At 44.4% G+C, this 25,080-nt stretch overlaps 1 protein-coding gene and 1 pseudogene across 2 annotated transcripts in view; both read left to right on the top strand.

The window, feature by feature from the left end:
- The window catches only part of LOC145542373 (leucine-rich repeat-containing protein 37B-like), a 28,012-nt gene extending 23,427 nt beyond the window's left edge, over window positions 1-4,585 (top strand). The window contains exons 8-9 of the mRNA XM_081581045.1: window positions 4,208-4,285; window positions 4,570-4,585. Of these exons, the coding sequence (XP_081437171.1) occupies window positions 4,208-4,285; window positions 4,570-4,585 (94 nt within the window). The remainder of the gene's footprint in view (window positions 1-4,207; window positions 4,286-4,569) is intronic.
- The window catches only part of LOC145543175 (RAD52 motif-containing protein 1-like), a 211,682-nt pseudogene extending 199,473 nt beyond the window's left edge, over window positions 1-12,209 (top strand). Inside the window, exons 3-6 of the transcript XR_014080520.1 lie at window positions 5,782-5,904; window positions 6,275-6,446; window positions 9,199-9,284; window positions 10,740-12,209. The product of XR_014080520.1 is annotated as an RAD52 motif-containing protein 1-like (transcript). The remainder of the gene's footprint in view (window positions 1-5,781; window positions 5,905-6,274; window positions 6,447-9,198; window positions 9,285-10,739) is intronic.
- Window positions 12,210-25,080: the final 12,871 nt, after the last annotated feature.

The following is a 25,080-nucleotide window of genomic DNA, read 5'->3' as shown; positions in this document are numbered from 1 at the left end:
AGATGGTTCTTGTATATAGTTAGCTTTTGCTTTTTGTCTAGTGTGATGATTCTTTTAATTAGGATGATGAGAGCATTTGCATTTAATGTAATTATTGATATTACTACATTCAAATCTACTGTCTTGCCATTTGCTTTCTATTTGTCCCATCTGTACTTTCTTTTTCCTTTTTCTTCCTACTTTCAGATTGAGTACATTTTGTTATTTTATTTCCTTTTTTTGCTAATTCATTATAACTCAGGTTTTGTTATTTTAATGATTGCTTTATAGTTTACAGTATGCACCTTTAACTTATCACAGTCTATCTTCAAATGATATTACACAATTTCATTAATAGTATAGGAATCTTACAATAGGGTACTTCCATTTCTCCCCTCCTGGCCTTTGTGGTATTGTTTTCATATATTTTACTCATGTCATAAACAGCACACTATATTATTTTTTGTGTAAACAATAGATTATCTTTTAAAGGTATTTAAATAATAAGAAAAATCTTATATATTTACCTATGTTGTTACCAATTACAGTGTTTTTATTCTTTTGCGTAGATCCATGATTCCATCTGGTATGATTTTCCTTCTGTTTAAAAATACTTTTTAACATTTCTTACAGTGAAAATCAACTAGTGATGAATTCTTCAGCTTTTGTATATCTGAGATAGTCTTTATTTTGCTTTTATTTTTGAAAGATCTGGGTATAGAATTCTAGCTTGATAGAATTCAATTCGCTACTTGAATTGTTATTACATTATTCCCACTTAGTATTTGTTTACGTTGTTTCCAACAAGGAATCTCCTGTCATTGTTATCTTTGTTCCTCCATACGTAGTGTATCGTTTTTTCCTCTGATAGCTTTAAAATTTTTCTCTTTATTGCTGGTTTTGAGCAATATGATTTTTTGTGCCTTGGTGTAGTTTTGTCCATGTTTCTTATCCTTAAAGTCCACTGATCTTCTTAACTTTGTGGGTTTATAGTGTTTAGCAATGTGGGAAAAATTTGGCTATTATTTCTTCAAATTTTTGTACTTCTCCTCTCCTTCAGGGACTCCAAGTATACATATATTAGGTCACTTGAAGTTGTTGCACAATTCATTGATGTGCTGTTCAGTTTTGTTGTTGTTTTGTTTTTTTACTCTTTGTGTTTCATTTTGGGTTGTTTCTATTACTATGTCTTAATGTTTTCTGATCCTTTCTTCTGCAGTGTCTAATATGCCATCAACCTTGCCCAGTATCTTTTTCATTTCGACATTGTTTTTATAATCTCTAGAAGTTCAGTTTGGATCAGTTTTCCATCTTCCATGCCTCTACTTAACATTTTCAGTCTTTAGTCTGGGTTTTGTAACAAATGAAATACAGTTGTTATAACTTTTTTAATGTATGTTGTTGTTGTTGTTGTTGTTCAGTTGCTAAGTTGTATCTGACTCTTTGTGACCCCATGGACTGCAGAATACCAGGCTTCCCTGTCCTTCACTATCTCCCAGAGTTTGCCCAAATGCATGCCCATTGAGTCAGTGGTGCAATCTAACTATCTCATCCTCTGTCATCCTCTTCTTTTGCCTTCAATCCTTCTTTTCCAGTGAGTTGGCTGTTTCCATTAGGTGGTCAAAATATTAGAGCTTCAACTTCAGCATCAGTCCTTCCAATGAATATTCAGGGTTGATATCCTTTAGGACTGACTGGTTTCATCTCCTTGCTGTCCAAGGGACTCTCAAGTCTTCTCCAGCACCACAATTCAAAAGCATCAATTCTTCAATGCTCAGCCTTCTTTATGGTCCAACTCTCACATCCATACATGACTACTGGAAAAATCATAGCTTGGACTATATAGACCTTTGTTGGCAAAGTGATATGTCTGCTTTTTAATATGCTGTCTATGTTTGTCATAGTTTTTCGTCCGAAGAGCAAGTGTCTTTTAATTGCATGGCTGCAGTCATGGTCCGCAGTGAGTTTGGAGCCCAAGAAAAGAACACCTGTCACTGCTACCACTTTTTCCCCTTCTATTTGCCATGAAGTAATGGGACCACATGCCATGATCTTAGTTTTTTGAATGTTAAGTTTTAAGCCAGCCAGCAGTCAGCCAGTCAGCCAGCTTATTCATATATTATAATTTTTAAAATGTCCTTTTCTACTAATTCTAATATCTGTATAGATAATTAGTTAGTTTTAATTGATTGCTTTTTTCCCCAATACAGGTCACATATTCCTGCTTATTTGCATGCCCGGCAATTTTTCATATGATTCTAGACATTGTGAATTTTTAGCTTATTGTGTGCTATATATTTTTATAAAACGCTTGGGTTTTGTTTGGGGTAAAGTTAAGTTACTCAAAACAATTTTATTCTTTTAGGTCTAACTTGTAAGATTCATTAGGTAGCACTTCAAGTAGCTTTTAAGTCTAGAATTCATTATTTGCAACTACTGAGACAAGTCCTTTCTGTGCATCATGAGGTTTTCCCTTCTGACTTGTAGGAACAGATGCTATTCCCAACCCTGTGTGATATCCAGTTATCTTTTTTTTTTTTTTTGCCTTTTAAAAAATTTATTCATTTTATAAAATTTATTTTTTGTTGAAGGATGATTGCTTTCCAGAATTTTGCAGTTATTCTTATTATTAATCCTTTCATGTGGTTCTTTTCCTGGCATCAGTTAATTCCTCACACAAATGCACTGACCAATACTTTGTTGAATACTCAAGAGCTCCCTTTGCATATCTCCAGAGTTCTTTGTCTGAGTACTTCTTTTCCCTCTAGTACTCTGCTTTGTGAACTCTCATCACCTTGGTTTTCCCAGATTCTCAGCTCCATTTCTTCAGCTGGGGAGTCTACCAGTCTGTGCCAGGGTTTCTCTTCCCTGTACCATGACCTGGAAATTCTCTTAAAGAAGTAAGCTAGGGCAGTCATAGGGGTCATTTCATTTATCTCTCATCTCTTGGGGATCACTGAACTTGATTGCCTGAGGTCCGGTTTCTTGAAAACTGTTTTTCGTATGTTTTGTTTGATTTTTTCATTGTTTCAGGTAAAAGGTTAAATTGGTCCTTGCTACTTCATCTTGACCTGAAGCCAATAATATTCTTTAAGTCTGTTTTGTTTTGATATGGATGGAGTCCAATCAAAGACTAGGCATTGCATGTCATGTCTTTGTTTCCCTTAATGTAGAATGTTTCCCTGCTTTTTTTTTTTTTTTTTGGTCTTTTATGGCATTGGCATTTCTGAAGAGTCTAAGCCAGTTGTTTTATAATTTGCCCCACAATCTGGATTTGTCTGTTTCCTCATTAGATTCAAAGTAAACATTTTGGAGAAGAATACTATATAAGTGACATATCCTTCCTTCCTACTTCATCACTTCAAGTGGCCCGATGCTAAGTCTGATCACTTGATTAAGGTGATATCTTACATATGTCTCCATTGTAAAGTTATTTTCCCCCTTGGTAATTGATAAATAATATGTGGGCTGAACTTTGGGATCATAGACGATCCTACTTCCAGACAACTCTTCACCCAGCTGTGCATCAGAGATAATCCTTGTCTGAATCAACTGTTACATTGATAGTTGTAAAATGACACTTTCCTAATTTTATCATTCCTTTCGCATTTATTACCTGTTATTATTCTATAAAGCAGAGCTCCCTCACTTTTCTTTTTGAATATCATTATGAACTCATGTGCTCTTCTTTAATTATAACTTGTTATAATGATAATGTTATTCTTTTGAATGGTCTGTCAATGAGATCTCTGTTATAATTTAACCACACAATATTTTTTTATTCCTAGAGTAATTTCTAATGTATTTATTACTCACAAATAGGAATTGAGAAGGAGACTCCAGAAGGGGGACTTATTCAGATTCTTCTTAGAAGTCTTCCTACTTCCGTGTACTCTCAACCCAAAATGAAGCTTTTAGGTTGGAAGGAGATATTTCTGAATTAAACTACAGATCAATGTCACCCAATTCTAGTCCCTATTCCCTTTTTTCTAGGCATACCATCCCCACTGCCACCCTAATCCTTCTGTTGGGCACCTCTGGCCTCTATATTTATTTTCAACAGTCAAGAGCAGCAACTGGCCAACTGATCTGTATCCAGTTCTCCAATCCATATGCCCCAAGAACTAACTCCTTTATGCACTGGCCTGTGGTGGCCTTGGCCTGCCTCTTCCACCTATTCGAGTAACTCCTTTACGACAAATTTGATTCTCTGCATTTCCATTTATAGGATCTTACCTATCCGTATGGCCTGCTGCCTCTGCCAATTTAAAAATAATTTATTTCTTTATTTAATGCAGAACCTTGAGTTATTACCCCTCTCCCAATTGTTTCCTAGTTTAATTATGTGTTTTTTAATACATTGGCAAGTATACATAGTTCTTACCTTTTTTCCCCTGAATTTTTTATAAATACAGAAAAGAGAACAACATCTTAACTTAAAATGAAGGAAGGGTCTAATGTATCTTGAGTTTCCTCAGTAGCCCAAAGGGACAGTTTTGCCAGCGAGAACTGTGGCAAGGTTATCCCAGATGTAGACTGTCTGTACTATGCAGAGGCTCAGAACTCTTCTGAAGCTTCCTCGTTGTCCAGGACAGCTGAATTATGACTCACCATACAGGGCCTAACCTCCCACGAGACATTCAACATTTAAAAATTAGTCTTCATTTCTCCTTCCCAGCAGGCAGCTTCAGTTGGAGAAAGTAATTTCATTTTCTTATTTACTCATTCTTTCATTCATTCACTCAGTCAACAGACCCTCAGTCCTCTATTATATGCCAAGAATTATGCTTGTTCCTGGTAACAAGATATGGTTCCTTCCAGCACTTAAGGAGTTCATAAACTAGTGATAGAGGAAGATGCACAAACAGATCAATGAAGAATTAATAATGCTTTGACTTTATCTGAATTTTTATTAATATATTTATATGCTACACCCTGTTTAAAATGGAAATAGACATTTAAGAAAGAGCTAGTGATGTAAAGAAATCCACAGTAATGTGATACTGTGTAAGTTATTTAGACAGTTAATGCTGGAAATATTTGTACTCTCAAAGAAGCTTGTCAATGGAGATGAACCTCTTATTCTTTTGGTTACTTATAAAATGTGTAGAGGTGTGTGTGTTCTCTCTTCTAACAGGGGTTAGTAACTTGGGGAGAGGGTGCTACAGATTAAGGTCCTACTTCAGTGGCAGGTCCATCTGATCTCCCCTTCAGGTCATATTCTCAAGCAGGATAAGATGGGGATAAGATGACTAAAACAGTTTTCTTCCTTTGCTTACTCACAGCCCTATAATAGGCTTCTGCTGGGCTTCCTTGGTTGCTTTCATCATCACTTTCACCACCAGAGCTCAGGGAAACCTTCCGATGAATCAGGGGTTCTTGAAATGATGCAGAAAAGTACTGACTTTTAAAAAATAATAAACAACACTTATTTAGGGCTCACTGTGAACTCATTGCTTAAAATGTCCTGTGTAACCTTTACAACCACTCTGAAATTGGTTGGGGTTTCCCAAGTGGCTCAGTAATAAAGAATCCGCCTGCTATTCAGGAGACAGGGTTCAGTCCCTGGATGGGAAGATCCCCCAGAGGAGGAAATGGCAACCCACTCCAGTATTCTTGCCTGGGAAATCCTATGGACAGAGGAACCTGGGAAGGCTACAGTCTATGGTGGTCACAAAAGAGTCGGACACAACTCAGCAACTAAACAACACAACAACATGAAACTGGTATTGACAAACTTCAGGTGTATCCAAAATAAGTCTATGTCAGATTGTGATATTTTTAGGTTTCTTATGTCTTTAGATTCGTCTTGGCACCCAACATAAGGCGGTTCAACACAACGCCCTTGCCCTAAACAGCTCCAGATGCCAGGAATTGGCAAATTACTACTTTGGTTTCAATGGATGGTCAGAAAGGATCATCAAGGTAAACTCTGTAGATTTTCTTTGACCAACCAGGCCCCTTTCAACATTGAACTCCTAGACTTTAGAAAGAAAACTAGAACTGGGCTACAGGGAGGAGATGGGAGAGGCTTCCCTGTGGAAGTATCTGAGCATGGACATGCCACCTAGAATTCGCGATCATCTCAATGACTTGAATGGCAGTGTCCATAATTTTCTCCAGTATTTGTGGATGTATAATAAAAAGTAGTTCTCTGTACCTAGTAATTCATTTGCAAATCTCACTTGATTTTGAAGCTGTAGGACACCTCAACTATTAACTGGGATTGATGGAGTTTTTTATTTTTCAAAACAGAATATTTTGAAGTATAACCTTTAATTCAAAATCCTAACAGCTTCAGGATCTTTCTGACCCTGAAGAAGAAAGGGAAAATGGAGATATTGTGGCACCTCTTCAGAAGCAAAGCCTGAAGTTCTTCTGTGCTTTAGAGGTGGTGTTGCCATCATATGAGTGCAGAAGTCCAGGAGTTGGCATAGCTGAGGAACCTTTGGATAACTTGGAAGAAGGTCTGTTTTCCTTTCTTTCTGAAACTTGCCTTTTCACATACATCATCACCATCACCTTTGCCAAGCAACTGAAGTCCTGGGCAGAGTTTTTCTGCTTTGCCACATAGGTTTTTAACTTAGGCAATACCTGACAGGACCTTAAACTTTAGAGTTTTAGAACTGACTGCCAGGAAGGAGGGAAAATTAAGGTGTTTTATTTTTTCCCATTTTTGGCTAATAATTTGTTTTCTGCTAAAATAGTCCTTCAAATGCAGATCTCTTGTGGCCTTCAGTTATCCCAACAAAATCATTGTCTAAAGATTTAAATAAGCTCTTGTGTAAAGGTTCAGTCCTTTGCCTCCTATGAAAGGGCTTGAGTGGAGAAAGTCAAATGTAGATCCCTGGAAAGGGGATTCCCGTCGGTATGGATTCCCATGGCACTTGGGCTTCAGTCAGAAGCAGGGCTATTAGCAAAGGGAGTGGAGGAGGCCCCACCATCCCACCTGAGTGAGTGATGTCTGGGGAGAGGCCAGATCATCTGTCTCACTGTGTAGAATCCAGCCCTCTCAATGCAGGAGTCTGTCTGCAGGAGCGTGGCTGTAGCTTGTCCATGTGGAATCTGTGAGTAATGTGAGATTTGTGTCGCGTTCTTGGCTTGCATCTCCCATCTAGTATTTCAGGAACTTCAGGAATAGATGTGAGCAGGAAAACCGTGCCCTGCCAGAACAGAACTACATCATAGCCATTCAACCATACCCCTTAATCACTAAGATAATGATCTAAGAAGCACAGGTGCATTTTTAATTTTTAAACATATAACCTAGAAATCAGTTATCCAGATAGGCATTTTAAATTCATTTGTTTTGGTTGGATTTAGGGCCACTATCACTCCTTATGAAAAGGAAGAAAACCCAGAAGCTTGCTATTCAGAAGGCTATGACAGATGCATTCCAGAAACTGCAGATTGTGGTTTTAGGAAAGACTTTTTTTGATTGTCCTTAAAAGTACTTCAGTTTCAATGAGCAAATAGACTTATTTGAAAAGTTCATTGGATGAAAATAATGGTTATCTAAAACACTACATAGGGATTTCCCTGGTGGTCTAGTGTCTAAGACTCTGTGCTCCCAATACAGGGGGCCTGGGTTTGATCCCTCATCAGGAAAGTAGCGTGTGGCTCCCACACGCCACAACTAAAGATCCTGCACGCCACAACTAAGACCTGGCACAGCCAAGTAAAGAGATAAATAAAAAGTAAAAAAATAATGTTTAAAAATAAATAAAACACTACATACTCTTTCATTTACCAAATGCTTTCATAGCAATGGTCTCAAATTTGTTCTTTGTGGCATTTATGAGAAAAATGACACAAGTATTATTGTCCCCACTATTTAGATGTAGACTGACTTGCCTCAGTTCATATAGAAAGTGTCTGATCTGGTTCTTGTTTCTCGGTTGCTGACTTATCCTACAGAATGGTATGGTGACTATAAACCTTGGACACCTGTGTTTGAGTCCTGACTTTGTCTCTTAGATTTTTGTTGTTGTTGCAATTTTAGGTTTTCTAGCCAGAGAGATTTGAAGGTGTTAAATATCTCTAAGCTGCAATTTCTTTATCTATAAATAGGTTTAGTAATTCAGCTTACCTTGTGGGGGATATTGTAAGAGTAAATTAGATGATGAATGTGAAAGTCTTAGAACCATGCCTGGAACATAGTAAGCAGAGAAAATATTTTGACTATTATTATTATCATTGTTGTTGTTTTCTTGAAGAGTTGATTAGATTGTGTTTTTGGAATCGATTTAATTTCAGTTTTCATTTCTGATATATTGGGTGAATATGATTCTTATATACATTTCTGTGAGCCTTGAATGTGACCATGCTATTGAATAGCTTGATTATGTACCCTATTGAGTTATATAGGGTGAGAATGTCACAGGCTGTGCCCAAAGGAAACTTCATGGTTGGTAGATCCCTGGAACAGAATTGCTCCCCTGTTTCACAGCCCTGCAGGCTTAAGGACTGAGAAATGCTAGCTAAGTTGTCAGAGACTATTTGCTGGTCAGAGTTGGCCTTGGACTGGTGTCAACCTTCCAGCCTGGGCAGTCGTTCCAGTGCAGTTTGACTTCCCTGGTCACCAGGCAGAATCTCCATGAGCTGTCAATTCCAGTAACAACCTTTGAGAACAAAACTAACTGTCTAGGTTGTTTGCCTATCCCTAATATGCAAATGGTGTTCCTTATATGCACTCAAAATTCCTTAAACCGAAAAGCCTGGTGGCTGTAGTTTGCCTTGAGGGAAGCTGTGTAGTCCAAAAGGTGCATAGGCCAGTAAAATTCTCTCTCCAAAGCTTGGTTCATTGCATCTGGTAGAATTTTGGTCCCAAGTAGTAGACGCTTGCCTCGCTTCTAATATGAAGTTTCCTGTATAGTCCAGTGGTATCTATCCCCCGTTTGAACTCACTTTGACCCCTCCTTAATGCCTTCCTATTTAATCATGTTGTGATTGAACATTTTTGTTTCCACAGCTTTTACTGCCTCATTCCTTAGTTCTTATTTCTGAGATCATAAAGGTTTTTGAACCAAAGTTGACACTTCTCTTACATATTTTTTCAGAAATAGTAATGATATGTGTCAGATGAGGGAACTGCTAGGAAAATGCTCTGGTTTTCTGCTTTTAGAAATAAAAAGAATGTCTAATTATTGGATGCTACCATTGTGCACAGGAAGTTTTGGAACAAAATTTCTGAATTGATGTTTGTTAACTCTATTTCAGAAAGTGGTAAAATAGCTGTGACATATAGATCCTGTGAAGAGGTCACAGATGCTAGAAACGAAGAGGAACTACAGGATTTAATTCAAGTACGTGGAGAGAAAGACTCAAGGGATACAAAGCCAGGGTAGCCATAATTCAAAACAACGAGAAGATTCTTGGCATGTCTTCTCAGCTCCATCATCCTTAGGGAAATGTGAAACTCTGAAACTGCTATTGAGGCAGGGAGTTTCTAGGACTTTTCCTGATGTCCTGAGCCTTCTCTCTGACCCCTTATTTGAAATTTGGAGAGCAGGGTTGAGGCCCATAAGGTACTTGTACAGTTGTGGACACAGGAGAAGACACAGGCCTCTTAGAACTCACCTCGAACAGAATTGCGGGCATTTGGGAACAAAGTAATTATGGCTTTAATTTGCTGTGATTATGCTACAGTGTGTGAAAACTGTATTAGTGTATTCATGACTTTCAAATAAGATGTTTTACCCAGATCTCATGTGTATTTTATGTGAAATATTTTGCTGAAGGACCTTTCTGTAAACCAATTATATGAATGCCTCAAATCAGGGATTCAGTTGTCAAAGTAATTTGTAAAAGAACATATTAATGTACCGCATATAGGATTTAAAAAAAAAAAAAGCAAAAAATGTGTTTCATGTCATTGAGAACTTAATTTGGGGCTAGATTTCTGATTATTTAACCGATCCCAATGTTGCAAAGTTTGTTTTGAAGAGAAGAAAGTAGAGAAAGAAAAGGTGGTTATGTTCTGAAAAACATAAAAAGTTTGAAAGTTTTTCCTTCACAAAATAATTATTTTAATTCAATTTAAATCAAATAAGTCACGGAAACGTCAAACATATCAAACATTGGGCTTTCAGAAGGCTAGCTTCCTGTGAAATGAGAGAGGAAAGGATTCGGTATTGATGCTAAAGATTTTGGAAACCTGGTTATAAAAACAAATCCATTGCTAAGTGAGGCCAATCTTGGAATCAGTTCCATTTAAAAACCATTATGTTGGACAGCGGGAATAAGAAGCAGCTCCTTTTCTCTTGGAGTTTAGATGTTAGAGGTCATGCGAAACAAAAAGGATAGATTATTTAAAAGGACTGTGAAGAAAGTAAACTGCGTGCTTAGTTACAGTATTTCAAGAAAATTACTTAACATGCTGACTTCTAACATCTTACGTGTTTTCTCCGTGTGTCTGCACAGAGTAGGGCTCTGTAAAGTGACACTGCAATGTTTTCTAGATTAATGGCTGTGCTCAAACAAGGTGGGATGGGGCACGTTTTCGCATGGTAATGTAAAGGGCCTTTCACTTGGTTGGACATTCTTTCCCAGAATGGCTTGCTCACTTGCCCAAAGCCTCTCCTACAGAAATTTTGAAGTCATCACTGATTTGATGGTAACCCCTAATAGCAGAGTGGTGAATTAATGACCAGACCTGAGTACTGAGAGTTTAGAGGATAGGGCAACATTTTAGAATAACTTTAAAATTGTCAGGTGTGTTCCCCTCCCACCACCCTAACTGGTGCTGCTCATTTTTGCAGGTCAGCTGCTTTTCCTGGAAGCCGTGTGGCCAAGGGGAGGAAGAATGCCTCTCAGACTTCAGCTTTGAGGAGGAAGAGTTCACAGTGCCAGAACTGGACTAGCAATTCTGAATTTCCCGGATGCTTGGCCTCTGGGGCTTCCTTGGGAAAGTCTGCCTCCCCTTGCACTCCTCCCCCAACCCCTGGGCTGCCAGCGTCCAGGGGGGTCATGTGAGCTGCCAGCACGGGTCGGCGCCTGGGGGGCGGGGGTCAGGTGAGCGGTGAGCACTGGTCGGCGCCTGGGGGGCGGGGGTCGGGTGAGCGGCGAGCACAGGCCACCGCCTGGGGGTCGGGGGTTGCAGGCGCCGGCCTGTGCAAAAAAAAAAAGAAAACTAACAACACTGTGGCAGTTGTCCTAGCTTCAAGCTCGTTGGGTGGCCCCGAACCCTGGACTGTTTAGGGAAAGCTTAGCGATCACCGAATCCGCCACCAGTGCAGGAGACGTGGGAGAGGCGGGTTTGGTCCCTGGGTCAAGAAGGTCTCCTGGAGAAGGAAATGGCAATTCACTCCAGTATTCTTGCCTAGACAATTCCATGGACAGAGGAGCCTGGCAGGCTACAGTCCACGGGGTTGCAAAAAGTCAGACACGACTGAGCACACACGTCCATCCATTTACCATCAGCAAACAGTATGGGATTCAAAACTAAGCATTCCTGGCTCCAAAGCTCACTTGCTCTGCCACTGAACTATGCTTCCTCACCAACCGGAATCAGAAAGAGCTGGGTGAGAATTCTGCTTCTGCTGTTCATTCATTGTGTGGCCTTGGGCCCCAAGTCACTTAATCTCTCTTAAGCCTCTTTTCTTATTCGTACAGTTGTTAGGGGAAGCACTGACCGAAACCATCCTCCCTGGCCAGACCCAATAATAACCACTTGCGTGAGTTATCTTGTAACAGGAGGTCCTGGGAAGGAACATGAGACTAACAAGCTACCACCAAGCAGGAAGAAGTTGGGAAAGGTCAAAAGGAGAGAGAAGACGCCAGTCCATATGTCCTACCAACCTCCCAGAATCCTTCTCGCTGGAATCCATCTTGGCTGAGCAATGTGCATGCCATCAGGAAGGACTCTGAGTCAGAATGATCAGCCAGAGGGACTTCCCTGGTAGTCCAGTGACTAAGATTCCATACTCCCAATGCAGGGGGCCCTGGTTCAGTCCCTGGTCAGGGAAATAGATCTCACATGCTGCAACGGAGTGTTTGCACGTCACAACTAAAGATACCACATGTCGCAACTAAGACCCCGAGCAGCCAAATAAATAAATAAATAAAAATAATAATTAAAAAGATGACTGGGTGGAGACAACCCAGAAACTAACACCATCAACATAAAACCTAAGACTGTGAACTGCATGGCAGAGACGTTCTCCTGGGTTCTCCTACCCTACTGCTCTCTGTCGGGGCGCCCCTTCCCAATAAAGTCTCTTGCTTTGTTAGCATGTCTTTTCCTTTGGACAATTCATCTCCAAATGTTAGACAAGACCTCACTCTCAGGCCTTGAAAGGAGTCCCCCTTCCTGCAATACTATGGGTATAACAAGGATGTCTACCTTCCAAGTGCTTGGTAAGGACAGATCACAATTCCATCCTGGAAAACAGTAGGAGCTTCTATTTTCCACAAATGTCAAACCCTTACCCTTCATCTCCCAGGTTGGGGCAGAGATTCTCACATTTTATTATACTTCACATCCATCAGAGGTGAGGGCAGAGGACAAGAGGGATGATCAAGCCCCAATTTTTGGACCCCGTCTTGTAGTGACTCTTTAGAGTAGGGGTGGGGTTCAGGATTCTATATGTTGGACCTGTCCCCAGGGAATTTGGATGGCTGCAGTTCTTCTATCTGGCTTCAGATAACTCTGGATAGTGCTAGAAATCTAAGCTTTCAGACCAGTAAGATATGAGCTGCCTTTGCAAATGTTTTGAGCCCTCCTTGCCCTGGTCTCCAACTATGTCTGTACCTCCTCCCTTTCTCTCTGGTGTAATCTATCTTTATCTTCCCTTTTATCCTGACTCCCTGCTCTGACTTTTCCCTTTCCTTACTTCCTTGCTTCTCCCCCCCATCTTGGTCCACCCTCCCCTGACCTCAGCTTGCATTTCTACCCACCAGCCATTTCTTCTTCTTCTTTTAATATTTATTCATTTGGTTGCAACAGGTCTTTGCTGCAGCATGTGATGTATTTAGTTGTGGTATGTGGGATCCTCTATTGACAAGAAGACTCAGATCAAAAGTCACCTCCTCCAGGATGCCTTTTGAGCTCTCTTGTCTAACACTTTGTGGGTGCCTTTGTTATTGTTCAAATTATGTGGTAATGTGAGATTCCTCTTCTGGCTGGAGTCTACCTGGTGCATTCATGGTCCACATAAAATTTTTCGTGGGAGTGCACATTCACCTTCACTCAAACCCTCCAACCCTCCAACCCCTCAACCCCTGCCAGGATTCAAGGCTTTATTCAGTCTCACAAAGGCTTGTGGAGCAAGAGGAGGAGAGGAAGGCAAGCTTGCAGACTTTGCACAGAGGCTGAGAAGCCTGGGAAGAAGGAGAGGACTGAGAGATGGGAGTGCTCCTGAAAAATCAGACGAGATTATTCCAGGGGATTCCCACAGCTTTTACAGATGGCAGTCGTGCAAAAATTCACTGAAATTGAAATTGCTGGGTGGCATTTCAGGGGGCTTGTAGAGCTCTGGTTCTTTATGTCCCAGAACAGGAAGAATTCAGCAAGAGGCAAAGTGATAGATAAGAAGTGATTTATTAGAATAGGGTGCTTTTGAGGTTTACAAGCGGGAGGTGAGAGGTTGCCTTGTCCCAAAAACTTAGTGGGCTACAGTTTTATAATCGAAGGAAAAGTGCGGAGGGGGAAAAGACCATCTTCTTCCTCATTCATGAATTGACTTCCACCATTAGTTCCTCTATCTCGTGGTGAAGGAGGGTGGGACGGGGACATAGTTTTCTTGTCCCGATGTGGTCAAGCTGGGACTGGCATGACAGTATGGAAAAATTATTTCACGTCTCATTACAGTGAGTGTCTTTCAGTTTGAAATGTCACATTTCCATAAATTATTGTTTTTTATGTCTGCAGAGAGTATGTCCTAGGGGCCATTAAATTACTGAGCCCACGAGGCAGGATGTGGGTCTCATGTCACCATTGTTTTGTTGTTTGGGGCATGTCTTGTGCTTCTCTTGCGTGGTTTTCTTGCTCAGCGAGCCTGCTTGGTTTTGTGGTTAAGCAAACCCCTGCTTTCTTGAGTAATCACTAACTTACAGGGGTCTCCCACACTATTCTTTCTACTTACAATGCCCTAGTGGAAATAACTGTTTAATCACCTATCTTGTCCCTTTACTTGTCCCTATCAGAATAACCAAGGGACACTGCATGCTCCATTTGAGGTGAGGGTATGATTGTGCCAAGCCGGTGAGGCTCTTGCTGTGCCAATTATGACCAAAAAATACTGCCCTTTTGCCAAGGTGACCATATTTCCCTAGTAACTCTCTTACTTTCCACTTGTTTAAGATGAATTTAACACTGGGACTTCCCTGGTGGTTCACTGGTTAAGAATCCACCTGCCAGTGCTGGGACACAGGTTCGATCTCTGGTCTGGGAAAATCCCACATGATGCAGGGTGGCTAGGCCCCGTGTGCTGCAACAGGAGAAGCCACCACAAGAAGCCCTCTCACAGCAGCTAGGGAGAAGGCCCTGCTCACTGCAACCAGAGGAAGCCCGTGGGCCGCAACAAAGACTCAGCGCAGCTAAAAATAAAAACATTAATTAATTTTAAAAAGGAGTTTAACAATGAGAATACTTTGCCTCTATGTCCTTCTTTCTAATCTTCCTGATTAACAATTAACCCTGGTGAACACATTCAGCAGTCAGACTCATCAAGCCCAAAGCCAAAGATGGGGTGGTTCTCACTCCTGGACAGTTTCAAAAGGGGCAGACCAAAATGCCAACAGCCAGGCAGGTGGGGTTTGTTTGTTTTTTTTAAGAGAATAGAGTTTATCAGAGTGGGAGACATGATTAGCACAACAGGCCAGCTCAAGGGAGAGCTGACCCCTTTCAAGAGTTAGCTGCAAATCTTTATAGTCTCAAGAAGTGAGTGAAGTGAAGTCGCTCAGTCGTGGCCGACTCTTTACGACCCAATGGACTGTAACCTACCAGGCTCCTCCATCCATGGGATTTTCCAGGCAAGAATACTGGAGTGGGTTGCCATTTCCTTCTCCAGGAGATCTTCCTGACCCAGGGATTGAACCCGGGTCTCCCTCATTGTAGGCAGACACTGTACCATCTGAGCCACCAGGAAAGTTCTTAAAATAGAGACAAATTCTACTGGAAGGAGGGGTATTAGGATGGCTAGGATGTTATAGTGTGGGTCATCAGTACAAAGCAATAGAGGAAAACAATAGAATGGGAAAGACGAAAGATCTCTTCAAGAAAATCATAGATACCAAGGGAACATTTCATGCAAAGATGGGACAATAAAAGACAGAAATGGTATGGACCTAACAGAAGCAGAAGATATTAAGAACAGGTGGCAAGAATACCCAGAAGAACTATACAAAAGAGATCTTCAAGACCCAGATAATCGCAATGGTATGATTACTCACCTAGAGCCAGACATCCTGGAATGCAAAGTCAAGTGGGCCTTAGGAAGCATCGCTACAAAGCTAGTGGAGGTGAGGGAATTCCAGTTGAGCTGTTTCAAATCCTAAAAGATGATGCTGTGAAAGTGCTGCACTCAATATGCCAGCAAATTTGGAAAACTCAGCAGTGGCCACAGGACTGGAAAAGGTCAGTTTTCATTCCAATCCCAAAGAAAGGCAATGCCAAAGAATGCTCAAACTACAGCACAATTGCACTCATCTCACGCTAGTAAAGCAATGCTCAAAATTTTCCAAGCCAGGCTTCAACAGTACGTGAACCATGGGCTTCCAGATGCTCAAGCTGGATTTAGACAAGGCAGAGGAACCAGAGATCAAATTGCCAACATCCATTGGATTGTTGAAAAAGCAAGAGAGTTCCAGAAAAACATCTATTTCTGCTTTATTGACTATGCCAAAGCCTATGACAGTGTGGATCACAACAAACTGGAAAATTCTTAAAGAGATGGGAGTACAAGACCACCTGACCTGCCTCTTGAGAAATCTGTGTGCAGGTCAGGAAGCAACAGTTAGAGCTGGACATCAAACAGCAGACTAGTTCCAAATAGGGAAAGGAGTACATCAAGGCTGTATATTGTTACCCTGTTTATTTAACTTATATGCAGAGTACATCATGAGAAACGCTGGGCTGGAAGAAGCACAAGCTGGAATCAAGATTGCCAGGAAAAATATCAATAACCTCAGATATACAGATGACACCACCCTTATGGCAAAAAGTGAAGAAGAACTAAAGAGCCTCTTGATGAAAGTGAAAGAGGAGAGTGAAAAAGTTGGCTTAAAACTCAACACTCAGAAAACGAAGATCATGGCATCTGGTCCCATCACTTCATGGCAAATAGATGGGGACAGTGAAAACAGTGATTAACTTTATTTGGGGGGGGGGCTCCAAAATCACTGCAGATGGTGACTGCAGCCATGAAAGTAAAAGATGCTTGCTCCTTGGAAGAAAATTTATGACCAACCTAGACAGCATATTAGAAAGCAGAGACATTACTTTGCCAACAAAGATCCATCTAGTCAAAGCTATGATTTTTCCAGTAGTCATGTAAGGATGTGAGAGTTGGACTATAAAGAAAGCTGAGCGCCGAAGAATTGATGCTTTTGAACTGTGGTATTAGAGAAGACTTTTGAGAATCCCTTGGACTGCAAGGGGATCAAACCAGTCAATCCTAAAGAAAATCAGTCCTGAAGATTCATTGGAAGGACTGATACTGAAGCTGAAGCTCCAATACTTTGGCCAACTGATGCGAAGAAACTGGAACCATTGGAAAAGACTCTGATGCTGGGAAAGATTGAAGGCGGGAGAAGGGGATGACCGAGGATGAGATGGTTGGGTGGCATCACTGACTCAATGGACATGAGTTTGAGTAAGCTCAGGGAGTTGGTGATGGACAGGGAAACCTGGCGTGTTGCAGTCCGTGAGGTCACAAAGAGTCGGACACGACTGAGTGAACTGAACTGAAAAAATGATACTATACACGTTGCTTTTTCCTGCTTTTGGACATTATTATATCTGAATGTGATGCCTGGAGCAGCAGCAGCCACTCTGTGCCATGAGGGAAGCTGCCCGAGGATGAGGCTAATAGAGGAAGAACAGAACAAAAATAGAGGAAGATACTGGGTCTCTGATACCACTGCTAAGATATTAGCTGACCACAGGGGAGTTCTACCTCAGAAATTCTTGTTATATGAAATAATACAGTTTCCTTGTTGTTTAGGCTACTTTAGTCTGTTCCTTTCAGCCAAAGCCCTCCTAACTGAATTCTGTATCGTTCTGCCTGGTATAGGGCAGTTAGATATAGTGTTACTGATGGATTTACAAATCGAGTTGCTTTAAAGGTTGGTCACTTTTCTTTTTCTTGGTTTTGGGGGGTTTAGTTTGGGAATGAGGTTGCAAATTGAAGCCTGGAGCTGGGAGACTCACTCTGAGACAGTTTGGGGGAAGAAGGAACTAACAAAAGAGAGGTGTAGGGTTGAGGTGGAGCTTAAAATTAATCCAGAATAGAGTTCTGTTTGGTGTTGCCTTTTTCTTAAACAACTACAGCTTGACTACTAATGAGTATAGAGTATGTTCTGGAGATGATGAAATGTTTTGGAGTTAAATAATGGTGTTGCCTACACAACTTACTGAATGCAGCAAAAGTCAGTGGTACACTGTAAAATGGTGACTTTCATGGTATGTGAATTGTATTTTCATGGTTTTAAAAACAGAAAAGCAAGCTGTGGCAATTCACGTGCCTTTCTTCTGCACTCTCTCCTCCACCTGTGATCTTAGCCCTGCAGTCACTGGCCTCCTCAGGCCCCCCACTCCCACACATCCACGCGCCACTTTCTGAGGTTGCTGCTCAGAGGGGCTGGAGGAAGGCTCGTCTAGGGACAGAGGGTGAGTTCCGCTTTCCACCCACCATTTTCAGGCCTCTGTGTGTATCCACCTGAGGAGCCAGGATCTCCTGTCCCTACTGGTGGATTGCCTCAGGTTGGGGGAAGGGTGTCAGAATGATATTGTGGGGGCACCCGGGCTCTGTGATCAGACAGGGCGATTTCCAACCTGGGCTCCACTGCTTAGCTACTACTTCGGGCAATTTATTTACACTTCCATGTGATTGTTTCTTTACCTGGCAAATGGGTACAGGTACTAATGTCACAGCTCACAGGGCAAATGGCATAATTTATCCCCAAGACCTGGGGCATATAGTGAAAATGTTAGTCCCTCAGTCATGTCCGACTCTTTGCAAGCCCATGGACTATAGCCTGCCAGGCTCCTCTGTGCGTGGAATTCTCCAGGCAAGAATACTGGAGTGGGTTGCCATTCACTTCTTCAGGGGATCTTCCCCACCCAGGGATCAAACCTGGGTCTCCTGCATTGCAGGTGGCTTCTTTACCTTCTGAGCCACCAGGGAAGCCCAGTAGTTGACAACAAGTGCTGGTTCCCCAAGACATATTATTGACTTGTGACCAAACAAATGCCAAAACCTTGACCAGACTGTCTCATGATTGAAGATCAATGGTGACCAAGATGATGTCCCCAGCTTTTCTGCTTTGTCTGCCCCAAAAGTTTACCTTCCCCTCCTTCCCCTCACCTACCCTGACCTTGACCCTCCCGGGTCCCCTCTGCCTTTTGTTCTACACATTTAAGAGGGTAGTGCTAAGAGGAGAAATCATTTTCTGAAACCCACATCAGAGAATGTGGCATAACCAAAATATTTTTCTTTAATTTTCTTTTATCTTTTTTTTTTTTCCTGCTCCAGAATTTAAGAAAGTCTGATGTATAATTTGGCTAAAAGTTAGAATTTCAAGAGCCTTTCTGTGGCTAATGGTAGTATTTCTCAGAGGCTGGAGAGGACCATGGATGCCCCACAATATGAAATATGGTGTTAAATCACATGGAATCATATGTGCGAAAGCTCATTTTTTCATATGTTCTATCCAGTTTTCCTTCACCCTTCCTGAGTATTGTTGAGGGAGGAGAAAGTCTGTCTGATGCTAATACAACACTTCCTAAGATTCCTTTGTGATAAACAGAGAAGATCATGCATCTAGCCTTTGGAGGGGCATAGTATCTGGTTAGAAAGATGTTGTTGAAAATGATAGTTATCTGCAGTTTCCTTTGTAATCGGACTTCCCTGGTGGCGCAGTGGATGGGACTCCACTTGCCAATGCAGGGACACGGGTTCAATCCCTGCTTGGGGAAAATTCCACATGCCATGCAGCAGAACAACTACCTGTGTGCCACAACTACCAGAGCACCTAGAGCCCATGCTCTGCAACAAGAGGAGCCACTGCAATGAGAAGCCAATTCGCTGCAACTATGACTGCAGCTCGCCGCAACAGGAGAAGCCTGTGCACAGCAATGAAGACCCAGCGTGGCCAAAAATAAAATAAATAAATAAAGTTTCCTTTGTAATTGAAGTTATTAAAAGGAAAGCAAATCAATTTAAAGGAAAGTGTTAAGAAAATAGCAGAACACCTATGGAGTGAAGGTGACGTGGAGATGCCTGGAGTCTGGAAAACACTGGATGATGCAGATAACACAGCTGAGTACTTGCAGTCAGGGTGCCCTCAAGTTCCACTGTGTGGCCAGGGCACCTTAGTAATGGGCACCTGCTGGTTGGTCAGGGCCCTGGGGTGACCTAGCTCCAGAAGCTGGCAGAATGGAAGGGCACTGGGGTTGTAACAGGCAGTCACCCTGGCCATGAGCTGAGAATCACCCCAGCATCGTTTCTGCCTTAAGGTACCAGACAGAAGCCTTGAGGTCAGTCATCCAGCCTTAGGATTGTGTTGGATGGCAAGGTGGCCTAGCACCAGGCCTCGGTGACCCAGATACTCCTACTGGGGGTGGGGTGGTGGTTGCTGCTGTTTAGTCACTAAGTCATGTCCAACTCTTTGTGACCCCATGGACTGTAGCTCACCAGGCTCCTCTGTCCTTGGGATTTCCCAGGCAAGAATGCTGGAGTGAGTTGCCATTTCCTTCTCCAAGGGATGGAACCCATGTCTCCTGCATTGGCAGGAGGATTCTTTACCACTGAGCCACCAGGGAAGCCCCCAGGGAAGGGATGGAGGAGGAAGCTTAATGGTGTCCCAGTTGCCCAGAGGGGCTAAGTTTCCAGTCTAGGCCTGACACAGGAGAGGCGGAGGGACTGGAGGAGGTAGGACAAGGCCCAGAAGGTGCATTGGCCTTGGAGAGCCACCTGTTTCCCCCCTATAAGGAGTGTGAAGAGCCACAGAAGAGGGAGACCAGAATCCGGGGCTTCAGCCTCCGCTTTCTCCCAACTGGCTGTGTGTCCTTGGCAAGGCACTTACCCTCTCTGGGTCTCAGTGTCCCTTTAGGTTACAGGGGTCAAGTGAGGAGTCCTTCTGCTCCCGACATCATAGATTGGCTGGTCCACCTCCCCAGGAACCCTGTGACCACCACTCTGTGTTCTTGTCCCTTTCAGGGCAGACCAGGACAATAGCCAGTGCTGGCTACAGGCTCATGGCTGGGGCTGTTTTTCTAGGTGAGGGGTCACTGGTGTCCAGCCCGGTGAGGCCCTGATAGTGTTGGGCAGTGCCCAGTGGCCCTGTTGGCAGGCTTAAGGCGCTAATAGAAGAGATGGGGACCTGGGAGGGAGGGAGGAAGGGAAGGAGGTTAGGAAGGGAGGGAGGGGATGAGAGAAGGAAGAGGTGCCTGGGTGGGGGCGGTCCCAGTGGCTGCCCTCATGAACATGCCGAAGGTTGCCAAATTGAGTTTAAGCCTTGGTTCCAGAACACAAAGCCTCATCTCTGGGGGCTTGACCCCTCGGAGCCCCCACCCCCAGGGCCGGCTGGCTGAGCCGCCCCAAGGGAACTGGCCCCAGAAGGGCGCGGTTGTTGGCTGCGAAGTGGCTGGGAGGGAAGTTTTAATGATACACAACACAAGACACAGGGGGGAAAGAAAGAGGGGGGTGGTGGAGGAGCGAAGAGAGGTGGGGGGGCGGTGGAGAAAGAAAGACCTCCTGCCAGGCCTGTTGCCAGGAGCCGGCTAGGCAGCCAGAATCAGCCCTGCTCTTTTCACAGTTGCCTTTAAGCAAGAAGAGAGAGCCCTGTCCATAAAGGGGGACGTGTTGCTGGGTGTGTAAGGCTAGCCTCTGCAGTTAGGGGAGCCCCCCAGCCCCACCCCCGCTGCTGCCTAGAGAGAGCCTCTCTCGCCCCCAGCCCTGCCCCCCGCTCCTGAGGGTTATGGATGAACGAGACTGGGCTACAGAGCAATGGAAAAGGATTCGGGAAGGCGGTGGCCCTGGCCACCAAAATGCTGCAACCACCTCTGGGGTGAAACTCACCAGCTGGGGCCCCAGAAAGTTATCAGAGCCGGCAGGGTTGGGATGGGGGAGGCTGGGGGGAATCTAACAAAGCAGGTCATAGTATTCTCTTGGCTCAGGGTGGGCCAAGCAGTGCCTGGAGGTGTCCAGGTGTCCAGGAAACCTCAACAGGGGACTTAGAAGGGTGGGGTGGGGGGCTGACAACTCTCCCACCCTTCACTTTGCCCCCCTGGTCCCTGTCCCATGGTGGGAACAGCTGTTCCAGAAGGATGAGATGGTTGGATGGCATCCCCTACTCAGCAAACTCCGGGAGATAGTGGAGGACAGAGGAGACTGGCAGGCTACAGTTCATGGGGTTCCAAAGAGTTGGACATGACTTACCGACTGAACAAAAATAGCAGGCTGTGCTTTGGTACTTGAGGACAGTGTCTTTGCAGCCTGGTTAGTCAGTGACTGTCTCTATTTCAGTGAGGGGTCCACCACGGAGCCCTGGGGATAGATGCAGGGTGAGGACTTTTGGTAACACAAGGACTCCTGTGTCCCTGGCCCCGGCTGTCAATAGACGGATGTCAACCGTGCGGGTTGTGCACGGTGCACTCAGCGGAAGGGCTGTCAGTAAAGGAGACCAGGGCATCCACTGCCAGGTGTGCCTGGCAGCTGGGCTGGAGCCCTGACCACTCCTATTGGACTTGACTGTGAGCTCCCTGGTATAAAGGCTCCTTCAACATTGTGTTCTTCTGATCCGCTGAAAACAGGCTGCCATATCTGTTGTTTCATGTAGCAGTCAGATTAGAGAAAGAGCAGTTTCTTTTGCTCCTCTGGCAGCCTTTTAAGGTCTGAGTTCTAGTCCTGCGAGCATTTCCAACCTGCTTCAAAGCTTCAAAGTGTTAGTGCTGGAAAGATGCAGCCAGCCAGCTCACCCCAACTTCATCTGGGAAGTTCTGTTTGAACTTCAGGGGCACTGCTGGAGCTTCCCCTGGGCTCACACACCTGTTTCCTGCCCTGGGCAGTGGGCGACCTGCATCCCTACTGCCCCCACCCCGGGCTGGCCTTAGTTGCTCAGTTGTGTCCGACTCTTTGTGATCCCATGGACTGCAGCCGGCCAGGCTCCTCTGTCCATGGGATTCTTCAGGCAAGAATACTGGAGAGGGTTGCCATTCCCTTCTCCAGGGGATCTTGCCGATCCAGGGGTCGAACCCAGGTCTTCTGCGTTGCAGGCAGACTCTTTACTGACTGAGCTACCAGGGAAGCCTGGCTTGGGGAGTGAAAGAGGGAGTGAAATAGCTCAGCAGAGGCCATTTCTGGACAAAATGGAGAAGTCATCGCATCTTCTAAGAAATCTCTTACTCTGCATACATGTGTGCACTGAGATGTTTCTCATGCAAGCTGGTGTCCAGGAAAAGAGGACTCCTGGAGGAAGCAGGTGGGGGAGGCTGTCTGTCCAGGGCTCCTGTTGGGAAGGCTTGTTTTTCCTCCGACTTCTTTTGCATCTTGTTTCTGCTGAAGTATATGTTTTAACTAGTTCTGGCTTTTCTTTTCCTTTTTAAAAAATTTTTTTTGGTATGTGAGATCTTAGATCCCCAATCAGGGATCAAACTCCTGCCTTGCAAGTGAGGAATCCTAACCATTGGACCACCAGGGAAATCCCACTAGTTCTGTTCTTTCCTGGCCCTATCCATCTGAGGCCAGGCCCCACCCCAGGGGTCAAGACTTGCTTCCAGAAGGGCCAAATCCCCATGAGGTGATAACCAAAAGGGCAAACTTGCCAACTCTCAGGGAGGGGAATGAGGTGTGGGTGTGAGTAGGAGGTGAGGGTGTCAGGACAGTGGCTGGAGGGGTGGGTGGCTGCCTGAGGCCCTCTGGGGGTGGGCAGGCTGGCTGGGCAGGGAGGCAGCACGGCTCTGTTAGAGGTGGAGAGCTGGACTGTTAGGGAACTGAAAAGTTCTGCCAGGCCCTCAGAGGTCTTTTGGGGTTTTCTGTTTTGTTTTTAAATACTTATCTATTTATTTGGCTGTGCCAGGTCTTTCTGAGTTGGGGCACACTGGATCTGGGATCTTTAGCTGCAGCACATGAACTCTTAGTGATGGCATGTGGGATCTAGTTCCCTGACCAGGGATTGAACCCAGGGTCTCCTGCATTGGGAGCTTGGAGCCTTAGCTGCTGGACGACCAGGGAAGTCCCTTGTTTTCGGTTTTACAGTAGGAAGTGTTGAGGGTCTTTCATAAAAAAGCCCATCTCTCTGGCTTGTCGCTGACTTTCCATCCCAGGGAAGGCCATGGCTCAAAGAAGCAGACACAGCTGGTGGCTCAGCATTGTTCTCAAGGCTGGGCACAGGTTTAGTCCTGCCTCCTGCCAACCCAGCCTGTCACACCCCTCCCTCATTCAGAGGCCCCAACTTTTAGCCTGGAAGGAAAGTCTCCCTCTCCCCTTTCACAACCAGGCATGCTGTTTTCCCCTTACAACTCCTGGCCAGCTCCTCCCATCCTCTCACACTCTCTTACTCTGTGACTCCCGCTTCTTTGACTTGTTGGGGGAGAGTCCCTGGAAGCCCACCCTGACCCCAGAAACATCTCCCCAAGTGGTCGCTGATGAACTCACATCAGCACTGAGACAGTACCAAAGCCCCTAGATTGGCCCCTCAGCCTCCTTGTTCTCAATGTGGGGCAGAACCATGAATTAATCTCTTGGGTGCACACTCACCTCCTCCAGGAAGCCTCCCTGACTTACAGCCCTCTTTGTGCCTTGTGGCTCCTCATCAATGTAGTGATTTCTGACCCTGAGTGGCCCTCAGCAGCCATAAAGATTTGTCCCCAAAGCTCGGGGCTGGTGGTCAGGTGGGTTGAAAGAGAGTGGGGGTGGGGGTCGGTGACTCTCTACTAACGCAATGGAAGAAGAAGTCCAGCTGGGTTGGAAGGAAGGGAGGAGGGTCTAGATTCCCTCGGTTCCCTTCATTCTCCACTATCTGCACCCCCAGCCCCTTGACCATGAGGTTGAACCTTCACTGAAGCACAGTCCTTCCCTAGAATGGTCCTGGGAGAGACCGAAGCAGAGACAAGGCCCTTCTCTCTGGGACAAGACCCTCCCTGTGGGACTCCTTAGAGGCGAGGTCCCACTTCTGAGAGCCTCTAGGCCACAAACGTGTTGTGTGCAGGGACCCAGGACAGGGGCTTGTGAGGATGGTCAGGGTCACAGTGACACCTGCTGGGACTTCTAGGAACAGCAGCTGGGGAGTCTCAGACAATGAATGTTGGTGGGGGGTGGGGTGGTTTAGGGCAATTAGTAACATCTCACTGCAGGCCTGGAGAAGGCAATGGCGCCCCACTCCAGTACTCTTGCCTGGAAAATCCCATGGACGCAGGAGCCTGGTAGGCTACAGTCCATGGGGTCGCTAAGAGTCGGACACGACTGAGCGACTTCACTTTCACTTTTCCCTTTCATGCACTGGAGAAGGAAATGGCAACCCACTCCAGTATTCTTGCCTGGAGAATCCCAGGGACGGCGGAGCCTGGTGGGCTGCTGTCTTTGGGGTCGCACAGAGTCGGACACGACTGAAGTGACTCAGCAGCAGCAGCACTGCGGGCCTTGAAATTAGCGTCAGATTGTTAAACCCTCATCTCCTTTTCAGGAACGAAGCACAAGAAGACGCACAAGCAACGGGGCCATTGGAATTCCACCTAGGGCTCCTAGGGACATGAGCTGTATTTCTCGAAAGGGTGGTATTTTTTGAACTTCATTCACAGAGTCTGCTCTCTAGGGAAGAAACCAGAGGAAGTCTGAGATTGTTCTTTGCATTTCTCTGTGGGATGGAGTTTTAAGGGCAAAGCGAGACATGCCTTGTACATTTCTATGTTGTATCGCCTCCATAAGAGGAAGAAAAGTA

Source organism: Giraffa tippelskirchi, chromosome 3 (genome assembly GCF_054371585.1).
Source record: "Giraffa tippelskirchi isolate mGirTip1 chromosome 3, T2T-mGirTip1v1.2.pri, whole genome shotgun sequence".
In the NCBI taxonomy this organism is placed as follows: Eukaryota; Metazoa; Chordata; class Mammalia; order Artiodactyla; family Giraffidae; genus Giraffa; species Giraffa tippelskirchi.
Note: the sequence above shows the minus strand (reverse complement) of the source record. Positions and strands in the feature narration are given on the sequence as shown.